The sequence below is a fragment of the Theobroma umbraticum genome, unplaced genomic scaffold (assembly GCF_002168275.2).
Source record: "Theobroma umbraticum cultivar Fairchild unplaced genomic scaffold, ASM216827v3 scaffold_1682.0, whole genome shotgun sequence".
NCBI lineage: Eukaryota > Viridiplantae > Streptophyta > Magnoliopsida > Malvales > Malvaceae > Theobroma > Theobroma umbraticum.
Window position 1 is genome coordinate 122,699 of NW_018397290.1, and position 18,632 is coordinate 141,330.

An 18,632-nucleotide genomic window follows, 5' to 3' on the forward strand; every position below is an offset into this window, starting at 1 on the left:
CAAAGCAGCAGCTTGGATGCAGAGGAAAGCAGAAGGTATGGACATGGCACGAGCCACATCAGCAACCCAAGACAGCATGGGACAGTATATCAAGAAACTCACCGGATGCCCTTCACTAGACAAGCTCAGTAGTAAGTCGGTTAGAGTTTGGGACCCGACATGCTCGCGTCTGGACATAACATCCTCATGTCTATCAGACGGAGAAGTTCCATCGTCGAATCCGTCAGAAAAAGAGGCATAGGCTAATCCCTCGATAGAAGGAAAACTCTTGATTTTCCGTTGGCCATGGATGGTGGTGGCAAAAGTCACGCGTGCACCAGCCTGTATCAGGAGCTTGGCTAGTTGGAGAGTGGGGTTTATGTGGCTTTGGTAAGGTTGCAAGGAGGAAGTGGAGATCATCCGAATTCATTGCTTTCGGTCTCGGGCAAAAGAGTCATGACAGGTTTACTGTATATATGCTTTTTTTACCGCCCAATACAGACACTGATCGAGCAGTTGCGGGTGGATTAACTATGAACAAATTACATTCGGAATTTTTTTTGGCTACTTTTCATTGGTTGTTCTATAAGCATGACTATTGGTTAGGTATATGAATTTATTGGGTTTATGATGTTTACTAGTAACAAGTAGTACTATAACACTGTCCAAGCCAGCCTCTGCTTTCGCAGGAAATTGCCAACCGTCAAGATCCCAGTCAGGAATTGGTTTTGAGTGATAAATCAATATTGTCATGATTGTATATATCTCTAAACACAGAGACATGGCCACTATCTTAGACTGTCGTCACCAATAGCTTTTACTTTTATGCTTATTCCCTTGTCCCTATTCTTTCCGATTAACCCACGGCCGGCTTTCCCTTCTTTAATACTTCAAAATAGGATTCTTACATGTTTAATTACTTAATTTGAATAAGAGAGAGTTAGAGTGTATTAAAAGCAATAAGAAGAAATTGAATTTAAAGTGGAAAATTGCTTTTAACTCTAAATTCCCTGATTAACTGATTGAGATTAGTCCAAATAGAAAAGGAGGAGACTATGTTTGGGACCCAATCAATGAAAAAGCAGTCGACATGATTAGAGGAGAAGCCATTTTTATACAAAACATTGGCCTGACTAGATTCCATTTTCACCAGGTCGCTGTGACCTTCAAGCAATCTTTGACTTGAATCCAAGGTCGATGCTACTTCTTGAATAATTAGAATGTCAAGGATGCTCTTTCTAGTTATATTCGTTCAAAAGGCCAGTGCTTTTGTAAAAGTTAAATTGATTGTAACTGTCTTTAACCATTTTGGTTGTTGATTTAGGCAGAAAACGTGCCTTGCGTTTTGTATGAGAGCAAACAAGGCATATAACATGCCAAAAAGGAAAAGGACAGAAAGCAATTTAACAAACATAGGATAGGAAATTGGCTTGAAGATGACATAGAGGAGAAAGAGAAAGAGTGAAATAATTGAGACAGATTGATCAATAATGGGTCCCAAAAGGAAATGTGAAAGATGAAACTAGTGCAATCCAAGCACCACAGAAAGAACGAAAAAGGCAGGGAAAAAATCAAAGTTTGCATATGCTCTCAATCTATCTGATATATATGTCCTTTTATCTTTTTCCCTGCATTGACCTCGAAGCTTCCTTGTGGGAAACCATTTTCATCAGTCATTCGTATGGTAAAGCAATGAGCAACGTGTTCAGAGATTTTGTACTCATCTCACCATTTCATATTTGAAATTGGATCGAAATTTCCATGACATAATGGAAAAAGCTTTACCTTAAACTCATTGGATTGAAAAGGAATATCACATGTTAAGAAGAATTCAAAGCATTTGGAGCCAGAAAATTTGACAGAATTGAAATGGTTTAGGTTTCAGTCCTTCAAATCTATGTGTTTCTGGTTGATCCTGTAGGCAAACATGCACGACACCCTACCTAGAAAGAGAAAGTCATTGGGATTTGACAGTTAACTAGTTAGAAATGCAACGGTATAATTAAAAAAATAATGAAAGAATTTAAGAATCTTTGCTCCCTAGTGACTACGATTGACCACATCTGTATCCTAGCTTTGTTTAGCAGCCACAAATCCCATAATTATTTCATGTTTATAAAGTTTATATTTAAAATAATTACACTCTTAATTATAAAAAAAGATGTAAGAGACTGTTGGCTAGTCAATCTTGGTCTTGTTAGCATCCTTTGCTTTTGGCTTTTCTCTGTCTGTATAAAGCTCAATGCCATAATCCTCCCTCCTCCACTCGGCCTGCTTCAACTCTCTTTTCATATCTCTATCTTCCAGGCAATCTGTCTTTCTCTCTAAACAAGGGAATATGGGTATTTGTGCATCTTCTCAGGACGTGACAAAGGGTGGCAACCTCAGCTGGCCGTCACCCACAACCAAAATCATTTACCCGGATGGCAGGATTCAAGAATTCAGGCAACCCATCAAGGCCAGCGTTGTTCCCTCCCAGAATCCTTGTTCCCTCCCAGAATCCAAACTCTTACCTTTGCAACTCGGAGCTGATGTATGTAAACTCACGCCCGCCTCACGTTCCTGACGATGAAGAACTCCAACTGGATCAAATTTATTTTCTCGTGCCACGGTCTATATCTCAAGCGCCACTTTCTCGTCAAGAGCTAGGCTCACTAGCCATTAAGGCCAGTACAGCTCTAGCTCATTTGGACAAGGTTTACTCTTCACAGAAAATTTTGCATTTCTCGGATAAAAATGGTGCAGGATTCATTGCTGGAACTCAAGGATGTTGTAAAGTTCCCATTGGATTCAATATCATCGGAATCACTTCCCCTGGGAGGTCATGTGGCAACCCAAAAGTTTTCTAAATCCGAAAACTTTCCTCGCAAGTCTGTAAGCAGGCAACATTTTAATGTTGCTAGAGTCCAAATTTAGAAATAATTGGATTCATTGCTGGAATAGTAGCCAAATTCATGACAACACTCAAAAAGGGTTATTAAATCTTTGGAATCGAGAGAGAAGATTACATTAAATATATATATATATATATATATATATATATATATATATATATATATATATATAGCCAGCCTTATCTTGCAGAAGCAAATGTGCTGTATATCCTCTGTATGTTCTTGCATTTTTATTTCTAATCATTCTTTTCTGTATTTTAAAAGGCAAAGGATCTCTGGTGCAGTCCATGTGATCTAATCAAGGGCAAATACCACCCAATGATTTTATTTAATTATTATAAATACTAATATATTATTTTTAAACTGATACTTGCTTATCATGAACACTATCTGATACAAATCTTCTTTAGATTCAGTAACAGCTGCATCATATATATTATATTTGGACTCAACTTAATTGCAATGTGTTGCATGTGACATTTTATGTCATATAGATCAATTGAAAGTGAGAAGGATAATTCAGAAGGGATAAGATCAATAGGAAGACAAGCATCTAGAAAACAAGCCAGGAATGGCAGACAGTAAAATGGAAGAACCAGTCCACTCTTGGCCAGGGCTCACAAAATTTGATGAGTGTCTGCAAGCAGGAGCCAAGAAGGAACTATCTTGTGATTCCTTTTTCAATATTTTTGCTCAAAACAAGTCTGGGTCCTTTTGTCAGAATTCTTAATGATTAACTGAATATTTCTCTGCAATTTATTTAATCAATCTTTTTGCAGGTTGAAGTATTGCTGTCATGAATGAACAGGGAGGGAAACAAAAGGACAGATTGAAAATATCCACTGTAATCTGTATCAAAATGAAAACCAAGCACAGTACTAGCATTCATTTATCAGGATACATATGGCGAAAAACCCTACGGAGGCAAACACATATGAAATTACAGAACTGAGCAATAGCTATGGATGGTATGCTATTTTACATTATTAATACTTCAATCTCAGCCAAAGTAGGAAATTTTCCAAATCAAGAAGCTTCAGAGCAGGCCTTCATTTCCATCTTGATAGCAGCAACCAAACGATCATAAGCTTCACCCCATGCATTTTTCATCTCTGCTGAATACATTTCCGGGACTGCTTCCTTTATGGTTTCCAAAAGAGCAAATTTTGTGACCTGCAAGACATTTGCTAAGATGTCAGAGAAAAAATTTCTGCAACAAATTCTAATAATTTGAATATCTAGTCTTTGACCACATGAAAAGCATACCTCAAAATGTTCATCAACTACTCCATGTTTGAAGTGGACAGCCCCTAGTTTCTTCAAACTCGACTCTCTCACCGTGACTTTGCCTGCTTTGCGGAGTTGAGCTGCAGATTCACATGTCTGCAAGACCAATTCGTGAAGAACCCATCAGTGGAAATTGAGTGTTGAATGGAACTGCTCCTACAATCTTTAGACAGGTGGATGGAATTTCAAGTTTCTAGTTATATCTAGAGTTTAGACTTCTAGACATAGGCCACGCGGTCCAATGCAAATGTCTTACCATAACAAAGACAGACATGGCATGGGGCTTGAGTTTTGGGTTTTGGTCCAGAGGGACATTTGAGTCTCTCAAGAATGAGAACATCTTTTGGGCTGAGGGTGCAATCTCAAAGATCCTGCCCATCCAAGACAAATCAATTTTACTTCAATCCAAAACAAGGGCAAAAAGAAGGGAAAAACACAGAATAACAAGGACAGCTTACTTCAAGAAGAATTTTAGACCCAATTCTGCTGCATTCTTCTTCATTACACTCCATGACTTGACCACCAGAGCTTCTTGCTCTTCTGTGAAAACTTTACCTTCATATGTAGTCATTGCTCTTCGATTCTCGGATTTGAATTGTACTATGGTGCTAATGGCAATCTTGCACAATATTTAAATACCAAATACACCTGGGGATAAGATTAACTCTTCGAGGCATTGGAGAGCCATTTTTGCAAGTCACCATGAGATATCACCTGCTACGACATGTCTCAAAACCAGGGGCTAGCCATGGCTTAGAGAACATTGTTTTGGTTATTTGAATTTCGAGCTTGAGTGACGCAAATGATGGGCTTGACCGGTATGATCAGTCTTAAACTTGAATCTCTCTTCTATACAAATATGTAAAAATTTTGACAAATATGCAGTCTTTGCTTGTAATGGGGTTGACCTCTCGGGAAAAAGGATAATGGCTTATAATGGCTTCAACAGGATTATTATCTTTCTTTATTGCAGAAAATTTATTCGAGATTTGGTTGACCATATGTAAGAATCCCATGAGGCCATGACCTTTTTTTTCAATTAGTGGCATGAATCAAATTCTTCTTTTGACTGCAAATCTTAAAATACTTGTGTAGGTGGCTTGAAAATTGCAAATTTGGACCCGCCAACGCAAAGTATCATTTCCCAATAGAACAACATATTTCATCTTACAGCAAAGAAACAAAGGAAACTGCGTGATTACTAGAATGGACAGCAAGAATTTGTAATGGTCTTCTGACAGTCTGAAGAAACAGAAACTGGCAGGGGTTTTGAAATTGTTCTCTTTGAGCTTTAGTGTTCCAGTGACCATATATGGTTCGGTCAGATCAGTCATTGGAACAGAATGCAGCCGCTCTGTTCTTTATTTGGGGACAGGGATTCACCCCACTGTCTGAACATGCACCAATCATTGAGCTAAATGTTAAAACGCAATGCAGCTGCTTTATTTGAGACATAAAGAACAGTTTCTAAACAATGTTCAGACATAAAGAGCATCAAGTACAGAGGGACTAATGACTTGGAAGTTAATGTTTCTAAACAATTTATCTTCTTTCCTAGAAGAGCAAACCAGAAATCAAGGCAGAAAAGTTTGGCTAGCTTCAAATCAGCCTGAAAACTGCGATGTGTTAATTTTGAGGTAGTTGGCAATATTGCAGATTTGTCTGCAGCATAACAAGTTGCAGGACCTACAGTTAGTCAAAGTACTCTATTTGGAGATAGATGGGAATTAGAACAAAAACATACAAAATTTTATTTGAATTTAAAGGACCAGAGTACAAGACACTTCCAAACTAAACATCTCTCAAAATATCTCTTTTATACAAGGAACTTAAGAAGGAGGATTCATTTCATTTTTAATAGCAGCAGCCAGCTGATCATAGGCTTCTCCCCAAGCATTCTTCATTTCTGTTGACCACATTTCTGGTACTGCTTCCTTAATTGTCTCCAACAATGCAAATTTTGTGACCTACATAATACAGAGAGAATACATTGTCACTGCTAAATGAGCAAATTCACTTCTAAAACTTTTTTGTGTTATATGCTGAGCAGGATCAATGCATTTTGCGGCCTAACTGCACTAATCTTACCTCAAAATGTTCATCAACAACACCATACTTGAAATGGGTGGCACCTAAATCTTTCAGATTGGATTCTCTCACTGTAACTTTGCCTGCCTTTCGAAGTTGGACAGCTGATTCACAGGTCTGCAAAGCAGTACAGATAAATCTTCTGGAGAATAGTTTGATTCACTATACAACTTGGGCAGCTACAAATTTAACAGATGAGGAAAAGGAGATAGTAAAAGATAAGAAAAGAAAGAATCAACTAACCATAACAAAGACAGTTACGGCATGGGGTTTTAGTTTTGGGTTTTGCTCTAGAGGGATATCTGAATCCCTCAAAAATTTGAACAGCTTCTTAGCAGAAGGGGCAATCTCAAAAATCCTGAAGATATTTTCATTCAATAATCACTTGAAATTGGTCTGTTACATCGCACATACTAAATACAGTACAATCTAATCAAGGGAAAGTGAACCATGTAGATTATTAACCTCAAGAAGAATTTAAGACCAAGTTCACCAGCATTTTTCTTCATCGAATTCCATGATTTGACAACCAAAGCTTCTTGTTCTTCAGTAAATGCCCTCACTTTGAATCCTCCATCTATCTTCACACCTTATTATATACATAAAATAACATGTGAAAACCAAAAGATATCCTTTGCCAAGCCAGTGGAATGAAAAAAAAAAAAAAAGGAAGAGAAAGAAAATTACTTCTGATTGATTTTGGAGTTTTACAAACAAGATCAGGCCATGATCCATCTCTCTTGACCCATGACAACTCCAGGAAGTGATGATGCTTGAGTTTTGACCCGTAGTTTGCATTCAAACAAATGTTGGGGATATACCTTCCATCTCGCATGCTGATGCCAGCTGCAGGGGTAAAAAGCGATAATTAGAGAAACAGTAAACGCACTGAATGTAACGAACGATAGGAGAGGAAGGATACTGACCATCAGAGAAACGAATGGTAGCAGCTTTCGAAGCTGAAGTGGTGACTGTCATGGGATTCATCTGTAAGAATTGAAGAAGATGTTTGGAGTTTGGACACTACGGAGCCGCAAGAGTTAGACAATATAGGCATGTAGCCATTACCAGGTGGTTTCCTTTCTTCGCTTTCTCGTAGAAGTGGAACACAACTTGGCTTACAATTGGACAAAAAGACTTAACCTTTCATTGCCAGAAAGAGCCAACAACATTGTTTACTTCGTTTTATTTTAGTGGTAGTATTTTTATTCGTTGCACCATTCATGTCCTGAAACAATGAACTTTTTCTCCGCGTGGACAGTAGGCTTTGAACACGGACGTCTTAGTGCGGAGTGGTTAAATACCAAGACAAATTCGCAATCCAACCGTAGGGGCTACATTCATGGGAGGTCTCATCCTACAGAGTGTTATGTGCTTCTAAATTCGATATCATGGTAAACATTTTAATAAATAAAATCGGCTTCAATATCACATCAAATGCTTTGATAAATAAAATAAATAGAATGATTGATCGATTCTTAAAAGAGACGCCATACGCATTTTAATGATTGAAACAGGACGTCACAAGATGAAAGATGTCATGCTTTTTAGCAATATCGAGCCTTGATCATAAAAGCAAATATACATTGTAATTCTGAATTGCAGATTTCTCGCATTTTTACATCCCATCTTTATCCCATTTTACAAGAGCATAAACCTAACCTCATTTAGAACTAGGGAAAATCACAAAAACCAACAGCCGCTGAAGTAAGCTTCATTACACCTTGTAGCAACATAAGTAAAGTTATACACACAATGGGGAGTAATATCAAATTAACCGCACCCATAGTTTACATCTGGCTTTGCAACAATTGATTCAAATGGTACTTCAATCCTCTCTTTCACCATGCATCTAGCTTCCCCATCCTCCATCACCAGGACTTTCCCAGGTGGACATTGAACGGTGGAATTCTTCTCTTCAGTTGCACGTTGCTGAAGCATGCCCAAGAACTTGAGAGGAGTACCTTTCCCAAGGTTTGGCACAAAATTGGACAAGCTTAATATGTATATTACACCAACCAGGGGAAGCACTGTCTTCACTGCTGAACTTATGAAGCAGCCCAACCCTTTCCTTGAGTTCTTAGAAACGTCTTGCTTTCTGCTCTCCTCGTTTCTGTTAAGGTTCTTCTTTGCTTCATTTGTTTGGTCACCAATGGAAACCCCATTTGTCAAAGACTTGTATGTTGACTGTAAGTGTGACAAATAACCATTATCCAAAACCAATGATCGTGGGGGGGGACTTGGATATGGAGGAAGGAGGAGATCATTGTTGTTCTCCACTGTTTCACTAACAAAAGCAGAAGCCTCAAGAATCACTTCCAAGTCCTTCCCTTGATATTCTTTGAGCTTCTCCAAGAGCATTGTCCGGCTACAATCAATTTCAGCAATGGCAACTTCCTTTTCATACCGTTGCTGATGTTGCAGATTCTGATAAATTGAACCATTCAAATTATAAGGATACCGACTTTTGTTAATTTTTAAGAAGATATCTTATCAACAAAAACATCTATTTTGTAGGTATACAATTTTCATGCATGCAAAGACATAATGAATACAGTTCAATTAATTCGCATAGCATCCACTGAGTCTAGTGAGAAAAGGAAAAGACTAACCAATGCTTCAAATTCTTGGGAGTTAAACTCTTCTTCAAGTAACATCATATAGAAAACGAGTTACTCTGCCCCCTTTTGAGAAAAACATGCAAAAGAAAATGTCTATATGGCTAAAGCTTAAATGTCCTGATTCTTGAAATTGACCAAATGGTCATGTAGCCACACTAAAACAGAATGACCTTTATGTTAAATGAGAGTTTCCATACTTCTCTTCACACCTAACCCTGTATAAACTAATTGATAGGAGAATTGCTTTCACAAATTCTTTCTAATTTCTAAACTTCCAGCACTGAAATAATGTCCACAAAACCATTGTTGTTACATAAATGCAGTCTCATAAAGAAATGCCAAAAGCAAAGGCAGGTAGTAAATGAAGTATAATCATATAACTATAACAGCTTTTTGCAATGCTGAGTACTCATAAACTACCTCCAATTTCCCTAACCTAGTCTCCAAAGCTTTTCTTAAAGTTACCAAAAAGGCAAAGTCTATAGCAATGCTGATGGTGTTGTTCAAATGGTAAGTACTAGTCTGTGAAATTAATCACAGTATAATCAAGCAACCACTATCAAAAGAATACGATTGGGGAAAGTTGTATAAGCTGGAAATGATTCAATTCATTCAGCTACAGAAACTCATATTGATGAACTGTTATTCAAAAACAAAAAATTTGATGAACTCTGAAGCTATTTGTTTAGTTTTACTATATCTAGGCAATCTAAAGCCACAAAGAAAAAAAACAAACATCTTCCTTCCTTTTCAAATTACTTCTAATGAGAATCTAAAAAGTACACTTAATTAAACAAAAAACTGGACCGTTGGTACTAAATCTATGAACAGGCAGAAACAAAAATACAAAAGAAACAAAGATTAATCTCTGATCCCAAAAAAATGCAATCCAAACCATACTCCAAAATGCACTTAATTCAGTCAGAAAAAAGAAATGCATCTCAAAGAATCACCATTAACCATTCCTCATTATAGCTAATGCATTGAGAAAAAAACAAAAGGGCCCAGCTTTACCCCAAAGATTTGTTATTTATATTACAACTTAAAATTGGGATTTTATGAGTAATTTCCTTTTAGTTTCACATACTTTCTTGCATACATGTCAATAACAATATTAAAAAAATGAAATAAATTCAGGGTCTTTCAAGGTTTATAACCAAAAAAAAAAACTACTACTAATATTTAACACAATGGGGAGGGAAAAAGTTAAGATTTTTGAGGAGAGAAACCTGTAGAGCAACGAGCTGGGCCTCAAGGGATTCAAGGGCATCTCGAATGTTCAAGAGCCTCTCAGTTTCTCCATCTTCTTCTTCTTCTTCTTCTTCTTCTTTTCCCTCCTCTTCTTCTTCTGCTTCTTCAACTGCTTCATTGAGTCTTTGATGAGAATCAGGGATTTCGTCTCCATTAAAGCTACCTTTTTTATCTGTTTGTTCCCCTTCTTCTTTTTGTGGGCTTTGTTGTTTTGGAGAAACAGGCTTGCTGGCGGTGGCTTTTTGGATGCAATTGCTGATTTTCAATCTCAGCTCCGTAGCTCTTGCTAACACTAACCCTACTCCCTCTTCTTCCATTCTCTCTCTCTCTCTCTCTCTCTCCCCCTTTTTCCTTTTTTCTAGTTATTTATTTATTTTATTGTCCACAAGTCAAAATTACAAACTATTTCAATATCTTAAATGAAAAGGAAAAAGAGAGATGGACGTGGGAATTGTTTGTTATGGCCAAAGGGTGGGGTTGGAAAAGTAAGACAGAGAGAGACAGAGAGAGACAGAAGAAGATGGAGAGGAAGTGCCAAAAAAGCCTTTGGGCTCTGATGTATACAACACTTGTGACTCTGGTGAGCTTTTTGGTCAGCAAATGGATGGGGTTGGAGTTTGGGTTTTTTCTTTTGGAGTTTAATAAGGCCAAGAAAATGACCTGATCAAGCCCAAAGCCTCAATTGCAATCGAACGACCAAACTCTAACCCGTATATTTTTGGCAAAACAAGATTATGTGGGCTCAGGGTACCTATGGTTCACGTGGTGTTGCATGTGCAATAATGGAAGTAGCCATTATCTGTTTCTTTTCCCATTTTTTTTTAAAAAAAAATTCAGATATTTTAGAATTGGATTTAGATAATAAAATTGCTAGTAATCAGATGTTTTGGTTAAATTTTTAATAAACATTACTATGCTTTAGTTATAGTGATTAAGAAATAGCCTAGTGTGAATGTGAACTAAGATAAAAAATTGTAATGATAAAAATTAACAAGATAATTTCAGTTATATTATAACATTATACACAAAATTCAAACAGGGATTCCCTCCTGTCTCTTGATTCTGTCATTTAGTTGCTTGCACATGATGAATAACTCAAAGACAATTAGGAATGACAGCCATATCACACCCTTGTCAATGGAGATATTAGTGATCAAACAGGATCAAGAGTTGAAGACTGAAGCCACAGGCTTTCTATTGAAGTTGGCAGTTATGATTTATCTGTCATTCGAAACCTGCAAAGCAGCAGGATCTCAGGCATTTAAACGGGGCTAGAGATCATATGACTAAGCTAATTTCTTTTGAAAACAGATATCGGAAGGCAAAGTTGTGAGAGATCCACTCAATGCTTTTCCCATTTTTCCTGTTGCAGGACTGCTGAAGGTTCTTCCTCAGGGAATCAGGCATCAATTGCTCAACCATCTGCAGCAGACCAGCTGAGCAAACATCAGAATCTCTTGCAAAATACTCCATAACCTTTGGTAACAGAATTTTCTGTTCTTTGTTGACACTCAAGTTTGACTGGATGTATTCTTCTTTTGCAATTTCCAGTTCCTGGAACACTTTCTTGGGCGTGTATATACGGACCTAGAGAGTCATCAAAGTCAGTGACTATAGTGATAAAAATTGAAAAGTTTTAACTTCTGTAACAGCCTACAGCCACGGAAATATGATCTCAGGGAGGATTTTATTGAAGGGCAAGAGTGTACCGCAGGATCAGAATAACTTCCTGAACAAAGTGCAAAATGTAGAAGAGGTTCTGGGGACTCAATTGCATAAGCTCTTCGAGCATCTACAACCTTAAATTTGGTCTTTGAAGGAAACAAAAACCGTAGCCACTGCAAGCAGATGTAAGATGTTAGTTTTATCAGTGCCAAGACAAATGTGTAACTAAACTATCCTAGCATCATAAACTAAAGCAATTAAGCTGGGATAGTTGATAAGAATTTCTGGGAATGGATGGTACCTGTCCTGGACGAGGCAACCGACATCCTAGAATAGAACTCTGTATCGTGTCTATGCTTATGGTCTGGCCCCCAACGTTATATGCAGCCTGGATCATCCATGGGCTTGTCAATGAAAACATCCATTCCATGATCTTTTGTTAAATTAACCAGAAAACCTCTGCTCACCTTGAGTAACAAGGACAATCTCTTCAGATTGTTTTTTGGAATGCCATAAACCAAAAATGCCTGTAAGAACATAGCAGGTTGAATTTGCTCAAGGGTCTTACTGGAACAAGGTGTAACGAAGATTACATATAATGAAGATTGATATGCGGAAACATTACATGCATCACCAGAGCATTGTGTACATTAATCCAGAAAGCTAGCTTCTCTTCATGTTTCATCCTTCTAACATCAACTTCTTCCAGCTGATAAACAAGTGACCTTTTAAGACAGTAAGATTTTGTGATTCAGTTTCTTGTCAAAGGGACATCAAATGTACATGGGATTGGTAAAGAAGGCTCACCTATAATATTGCAGCTTATGTTCAATATCCTGTAACTTCTTACTATCTCTACAAATCCATTGAACCTTCACCATAGAGCAGTAAGGTCCACTGAATTCCTTGGATTCCCCAATGCTGAAAGGGTTGTCAAAATGTGAGTTGAAGGATGAAAATTTTCCACACTGTGGACTCCACGTATCACCCTGACCTTGTGAAGATGAATTTGAAACAGGAGAAGACAAGGACTCATGGTTAATCAAGGGAGGGTCTGCCAGTTCACAATATATGGCTGAAATGGTCTTGATCATCTCCTCAGAAAGCCAGTTTGGTGTTTCGGGAACATGATGGGAAATGCTGCTCCCGAGATGCTCTGCCAAGCTGCATCCATCTGAAGTACCGATCTGCGCTTGCTGGAAATGGAAAGGAACAAAGAATCAGAAATCATATATCAGAGGGTCTTGTTAACTTTCATTTGCAATCTATTTTAGCTGTCTAATGGCATGTACAATGGAAATGAGTAATTGACATTGATTCAATTTACCTCCAACATGGACAAAGGCAGAGAATGGTACAAGTCTACAGCTTTAGCCACTGCTTTTTGTGGAGAAGTAACTGAATACGCTGATCGCTGAGAGAGTGAGGAGTGGCTCCGATGAATACTAGAATCTAACAGCTTCTCTGTACCCGAAATATCACTGCATTCCTTGGGAGGATTTCCAATTGAATTCCGAGAGGACTCCAGATCACTAGTCTGAGTAGCTAGATTTTCTTTGTCTGACATGTAGGGTGCCTGAACTTCTGGAAACATTTCTTTATGTGCCACTGAGGTTGGTCTCAAAACTTCATCTGTGGTCGTTAAAGACGAGAATCTTTTATTAAAGTTTTTACGGTACAATGAGAGAAGATACTTTTCCAGGTAGGCAACTTCCAGTTCTAAAATTGCTATCTCCTTGATAACTTCCATGGCAGCCTGGAATTACATAGATAAAGTACCAAATTATCAATCAGTTAACAAACTCTTTCTCTGCAAAAACATGGGAACGAATAGCACATGGGATAACAACCCAAGGGAAATGTAGCTAGCTTGAAAATCAGTGAATATGCTGTCTTCAATCATACCCCAGAAAAAAAAAAAAGTTTACCTTGGGGATTAAATTTTCAACTGATACATCATAGGTGAATGGCCTATGACTTAATGCCTTCTCCAATGCACGCCGAACCAAAAACTGGTCCTGCAATCGTTCTTGAAGGTGATGAATCTGCAGAAAAATGAATATGTTTCTGTTGTATCTGATCTTTGTATGCATATCCCAAACCTGGATAAGCTTTGCGAATATCCCACCAAGGTGACTATGGTTGGAAAAAGTTGGGAATATTACCTCTTGCTTCAACGAGTTTTGAACTTCGGTGTTTGAAGTTTGGCTCTTCTTTGCTTCAGCATAGCCCTTTGTCCGTCCCATTTCCTTCTGCAGAACAAAACCAAACAATCAAACAACTAGGACATGCAAGAAACAGGAAGACCAAAGAGAAAAGAAACGATATGCGATTCTTACAGAGGGATTGCCAGCTTCGAAGATTGTGTTTAGCTTGTTCTTCTTGACTTTTTTCTGAAGTGGATCACTGTCAACACAAAAAACAATGTAATCAGCTGATCTTTGCATCTTTTTCATCTCAATAAGAAAGCCTTTCAAGAACTCTTCTACTTTCTGTGCAAGGAGAACCTACTTTCGAGCTTTTTAGATGTTAAGACAGAGCTCAGATTCTCATTCCCAACCAAACCCAGTTTAGAGTGTTGCGTGCGGATATGGTTAAGGGGGATTTACCGGCACAAAACATGCGATATGTTTTTCCAGTTCAAGCAAGACTTCACTCGAAGTACAAAGAAGGGAAAATGGAACAAAACCAGACCAAGTAGAAGAAGAAAACATCAAAGCTACCTGTTGGAACGCTTGTGTCTAGCCTTCAAGAATTCAAAAGGCTTCAGATAGGAACCCCGCCAACTTACTTCAGGCATGGTATGGTTTATTGGGAACCCCCTCAATTGGCTTAGCCTAGGCAGAAACTTCACTGAAACAGCATTAAATGCACATCAGATATTGACAAAGCCTTAACCCGATAAAAAAAAATAGACAAGGCGGAAACATCCAAAGCCCGCATTAATTGCAACAGAATATAGTATAGAAATCTGCTTACACAAGAACACACTCTGATAGAATGAGACCACTCACACAGAAAGTTTTTTGAAAAGCTGAAACAGATTAAACTTGAAACTCAAGGTCCAAATTGATTCTAGCTAATAATTCAAATTAATCAGAGAAGCTATATCGAACAATAATTGTTCTCTTAACATACGGAAAACTACTACTAATCAAGAACAGTGCAAGGTTAAAACATGCATAGGTAGAAGAGCGACACATGAGCTGTATACAATGCCTAAAAGGGTGTCCATTTCTTTGACTAGTCCCTTGTCTTAGAAAGCTATACCACCTTTGAAGCTAGCTTTTTGGAATGGTGGGCTTTTTTATTGCATTGCATTAAAAGGAGTAAATCAGTTTTTGTTGTGCCTTTGTGGCTTTTGATTGAGGACGAATGCTCAAAAAGTTAAACTCAGGGCATTCAAAAAGGACCAGCCAGAAGGGACAAGAAACAAGGAGGTGATGACCAGGGTATATATAGGAATAGTTCATTGGTTTGCATGCGGTTTCAACTGTGTGTACACTTCCTTGTGTTCTCGTGCCATCTCACCACTATTAATTCAAGCAGGAATACAAGAATAAAAATGGAACTTGGGACCCATTTTAGTTTGGTTCAATTCAAATCATCAACGACATTCATGTAACAATTGAATAATTTTCCACCGAATGTTAGAACATAGAACTGAAAAAAATACTGAAATTGCTTCAAAACGTGCAATAATGTTATTGTCTCCACTGATGGTATAGACAAGAGTTACAAGTTATAAACCTTAAGAGATATAATAAAACATGATGATTAATTGTGTTTTGCATTGACGAAATCAATCTATTAAATATTATTGTTGAATGACAAGATGGCTTAGATTTTCATATGATTTTTTACTTTTACATATAGAAGAAATATGAAAATATTAAAAAAAAGAAAAAGGCATAGGTGAGATTGTTCTCAACAAATGCAACTATCTGTTTCAAACAAATATGATTTTAAGTTCAAACATACACAATTGTGTTTTTAACTATTTATTTTTTAACAGACATTGCTTTTTGTTTATTATTGACGAACACTTTTGTAATTAAAAAATAAATTACAATAAATAAATAAAATTTATTATTTAATTATTTGCAAATACACATATCATGTGTATAATGGCAAAGTGCCATTATAATTAAATATTATTAATTTAATTAATTCCAAAAACATCACTTTTATAATTAAAAAATAAATTTAAATAAATAAATAAAAATTATTATTTAATTATGTGCACAGGCACATATCACGTGTCCAATTGCAAAGTGTCATTATAATTAAATATTATTAATTTAATTAATTTCAAAAATATCACTTCTGTAGTTAAAAAATAAAATTAAATAAATATAATTTATTATTTAATTACTTGCGCATGCACATGTGACATGTCTAAGTACCAATGTAAGATCATATCCCACATCTATTATTGTTGAAAATATCCAACATCAAATTCATTGAGCTATATCACTCGCAACATATCTTGTTGACATTGAACATCAATTTTAGCAAATTGATTTACTAATTCATTTACGTCGCGAAAAATTATGTTAGATTGTCACTTACTTAATTGAGATATTACAGTTTTAGTATGCAAAATTCAATTCCTCAACTTTCTTGAGACGGTATTTCCGTATGGAGGTTTAGCACATGATACATCAAATTCTAATATTTTCTAATCTTACTCTTCAATGTTAATTAATCACACACTTAAATAACATTTCTACAGTAAGAAAAGAAAGAAATTAAAGAGATGAGAGAAGTCTAAACAGGGAGATTGCAAACATCAGTACTCCCTTAATGTCGGCATCAGATTCAAATGAAACCAGGATTACTGCAACAACTAATAAGCAGAAGGAACACACATACCTCTTAAACTTACCACTGTTGGATTAGGACTAGCACTTGCTCTCTCTCTTGAATTTGAACTAGCCAGATCATTCATTTTGAACCCTGCTTTTGTTAGCTTTGCGTGCTTTGTGCATGCAAAATGTAGGAAATAATAAGTGCATGAAGGCATGCAGATGATTTCTTGACTGAGCTAGCTTTTATATTAAAAATCTCTTTATTTTCTATTTTTATTTTTTCCAATCATGCCTGCGTCATATCCTATAACACGTACGTGTTGATGGTAGCTAGCTTTGCTACTGTGAGATAATGCTTGGTGCATCGTGCCTTTAAAATAAGCAAAGAGGAAAGGAAAGGAAAGCAAAGCAAGCCCTCAAAAGGGCTGCAAGTTGGGGGGTCAAAGAATAAAAACAATGGATGTTTTTGATATGAAATGACTGCTTTGGTGGGCTTTCCTTTGTCTAATACCTTTAAGGGGAAAACATTAGAATATATACAGCCATGGAAAGACTCCACTTTTCTCGATTCTTTCCCTCAGAAAAAGTTCCTAGCCTTTTCTTTTCATGGGATATGGTGCTACCAATGGAGAAAATATTTCAACATAGATAATTGAAACTTTCAATGCATTAATTGCCACATAATATTACTACGAAGTTTATAATGACATATATATAGTTTGCTTCAAAACATCATTTGTCATATCCATGATCACTTTTGATTCATTTTGCTTCGTTGTCAAAAGATGCTATACTGTTGTTAACGGTCCATAATCGATGGGTTTAATTTCATGAGTTTATATATGATGCAACGTTAGTGTATAAAATTTATATATAAAGCGTTTTAATATAAGTCCTGTTAGCTTTAACTGTTAAGATTAAAATATAGGACATGCATGTACTAATGTATGTAAGAAAGTTGGACCATGTTTTATAATTTAATCTAAATATGTTGATGTATGAAAAGAAGTTTCTGATTTGGTTCAACCCGAAGAGTCAACCTGGAAGAATCCATGAGCTTGGTTCATCAGCAGAGATGCCATCTACCAACTCAGATAAAAACAGGATAAAACATGGAAAGAAACAGGAAAACAACCTCGTTCTTGAGCAAGTCAAGCATCAGTTATCCATGGAAGCTGACAGACATGCTTGTAGTTGAATTAAAAAAGACAAACTGGAGCTCATTTATTGTGTTGTTTTATGCAAAACGAACAAAAATTCCACAAACTTCAAAGACATTTGATTTAGTGCAAATATATATATATGTATATATATATATATAGGTATGGTTGAAAAATGGTGGATCAGAAGATGCCCCATGTCTTCAGGGGTTCAGGATTATATATATACAATTTGTCTAAGGTTCCATGTGCTCTAAATAAGCAATTCATTGGAAGGTCAAGCAATAACTCTAAAAAAATGTATGCAATTTCTTCTCTCAAGGATCAGAAAGTATATTATACACCTTGGCAATGTGATAACACTGCACTATAATTGTCAGAAATGTATGAAATGAACCTTATAACATTTATAAAACATGATTTTTCAAGAGTCAAAACCCCAAAGCAAGCAAAGTTTCTTTCAAGGAAGCAGAATCGAATCTTGAACACTGAGATTTGCAAAGAAAGGAAAAAAACTGATGAGTTCCTTACAATCTTGGGGAGAGAGTCTGAGTAGAAACCCAAGAAGAGAAGCATGAAAAAAAGTGTTACTTTGAACTTTCCAAAGGCTAAACTGAGCAGCTTAGTCAATGCTAATGATAAGAGCAAAAAGTATTTGCTAGTTTCTGAGCTCTTCTTCATATGCTCTTGTCTATTAGATTGAGACAAGAAATCATCTTCTCCATTTTTAAAGATTGATGGACTTCATACTCTTATACATTTATTATGAAATTTAGATGCAAGTGAAGCTTAAAAGTCTGTGTGTGGCCAAAAACAAGAACTCTAAGTTTGTGTGCCTGGGGATTTCAATGGCATGGACTTAATTAGCTACTGCCA

General features: G+C 36.7%; 3 protein-coding genes and 1 pseudogene across 5 annotated transcripts; 1 reads left to right on the forward strand and 3 right to left on the reverse strand.

Annotated features, from left to right (window-relative positions):
* Nucleotides 1-2,259: 2,259 nt before the first annotated feature.
* On the forward strand, nt 2,260-2,969 carry LOC149526219 (uncharacterized; annotated as a pseudogene).
* Nucleotides 2,970-3,702: 733 nt separating this feature from the next.
* On the reverse strand, nt 3,703-4,887 carry HB1 (hemoglobin 1). Its single transcript, XM_021444612.1, has 4 exons — nt 4,619-4,887; nt 4,417-4,531; nt 4,140-4,256; nt 3,703-4,046 (listed from the first exon to the last, which is right to left on the reverse strand). Exons 1-4 carry the CDS (start codon nt 4,729-4,731, stop codon nt 3,900-3,902), a joined length of 492 nt encoding a protein of 163 aa, XP_021300287.1. The 5' UTR covers nt 4,732-4,887; the 3' UTR covers nt 3,703-3,899.
* Nucleotides 4,888-5,887: 1,000 nt separating this feature from the next.
* On the reverse strand, nt 5,888-10,588 carry LOC110428712 (plastid division protein PDV2-like). Its single transcript, XM_021444616.2, has 9 exons — nt 10,099-10,588; nt 8,027-8,675; nt 7,911-7,921; nt 7,175-7,235; nt 6,936-7,094; nt 6,714-6,837; nt 6,492-6,606; nt 6,249-6,365; nt 5,888-6,127 (listed from the first exon to the last, which is right to left on the reverse strand). Exons 1-9 carry the CDS (start codon nt 10,435-10,437, stop codon nt 5,990-5,992), a joined length of 1,713 nt encoding a protein of 570 aa, XP_021300291.2. The 5' UTR covers nt 10,438-10,588; the 3' UTR covers nt 5,888-5,989.
* A 579-nt stretch (nt 10,589-11,167) lies between these two features.
* LOC110428688 (uncharacterized) lies at nt 11,168-15,044 on the reverse strand. 3 transcript variants are annotated; one of them, XM_021444588.2, is made up of 12 exons: nt 14,765-15,044; nt 14,509-14,638; nt 14,125-14,191; nt 13,951-14,037; nt 13,714-13,830; nt 13,113-13,541; nt 12,593-12,981; nt 12,411-12,510; nt 12,253-12,312; nt 12,087-12,173; nt 11,830-11,958; nt 11,168-11,707 (listed from the first exon to the last, which is right to left on the reverse strand). In XM_021444588.2, exons 2-12 carry the CDS (start codon nt 14,583-14,585, stop codon nt 11,399-11,401), a joined length of 1,851 nt encoding a protein of 616 aa, XP_021300263.1. In that variant the 5' UTR covers nt 14,586-14,638; nt 14,765-15,044; the 3' UTR covers nt 11,168-11,398. The 3 variants fall into 3 exon arrangements, with proteins under 3 accessions (XP_021300263.1, XP_021300264.1, XP_021300265.1); XM_021444589.2 differs by having other exon boundaries at nt 13,714-13,803; nt 14,509-15,044; XM_021444590.2 differs by lacking the exons at nt 14,509-14,638; nt 14,765-15,044 and adding an exon at nt 14,297-14,412.
* Between the last annotated feature and the right edge of the window lie 3,588 nt (nt 15,045-18,632).

Excerpts from the sequence above, each read along its gene's own strand:
- HB1 (XM_021444612.1), bottom strand. The coding sequence starts at position 4,731 with ATGACTACATATGAAGGTAAAGTTTTCACAGAAGAGCAAGAAGCTCTG. Across the intron at positions 4,257-4,416 it reads CCATGTCTGTCTTTGTTATG|ACATGTGAATCTGCAGCTCA; the intron begins GTAAGACATTTG and ends TTGGTCTTGCAG. Across the intron at positions 4,047-4,139 it reads TAGTTGATGAACATTTTGAG|GTCACAAAATTTGCTCTTTT; the intron begins GTATGCTTTTCA and ends AATGTCTTGCAG.
- LOC110428712 (XM_021444616.2), bottom strand. The coding sequence starts at position 10,437 with ATGGAAGAAGAGGGAGTAGGGTTAGTGTTAGCAAGAGCTACGGAGCTG. Across the intron at positions 7,095-7,174 it reads TACCATTCGTTTCTCTGATG|CTGGCATCAGCATGCGAGAT; the intron begins GTCAGTATCCTT and ends TTACCCCTGCAG. Across the intron at positions 6,607-6,713 it reads GGTCTTAAATTCTTCTTGAG|GATTTTTGAGATTGCCCCTT; the intron begins GTTAATAATCTA and ends AAATATCTTCAG.
- LOC110428688 (XM_021444588.2), bottom strand. The coding sequence starts at position 14,585 with ATGCCTGAAGTAAGTTGGCGGGGTTCCTATCTGAAGCCTTTTGAATTC. Across the intron at positions 13,542-13,713 it reads TTGAAAATTTAATCCCCAAG|GCTGCCATGGAAGTTATCAA; the intron begins GTAAACTTTTTT and ends ATGTAATTCCAG. Across the intron at positions 12,982-13,112 it reads TGCCTTTGTCCATGTTGGAG|CAAGCGCAGATCGGTACTTC; the intron begins GTAAATTGAATC and ends TTCCATTTCCAG.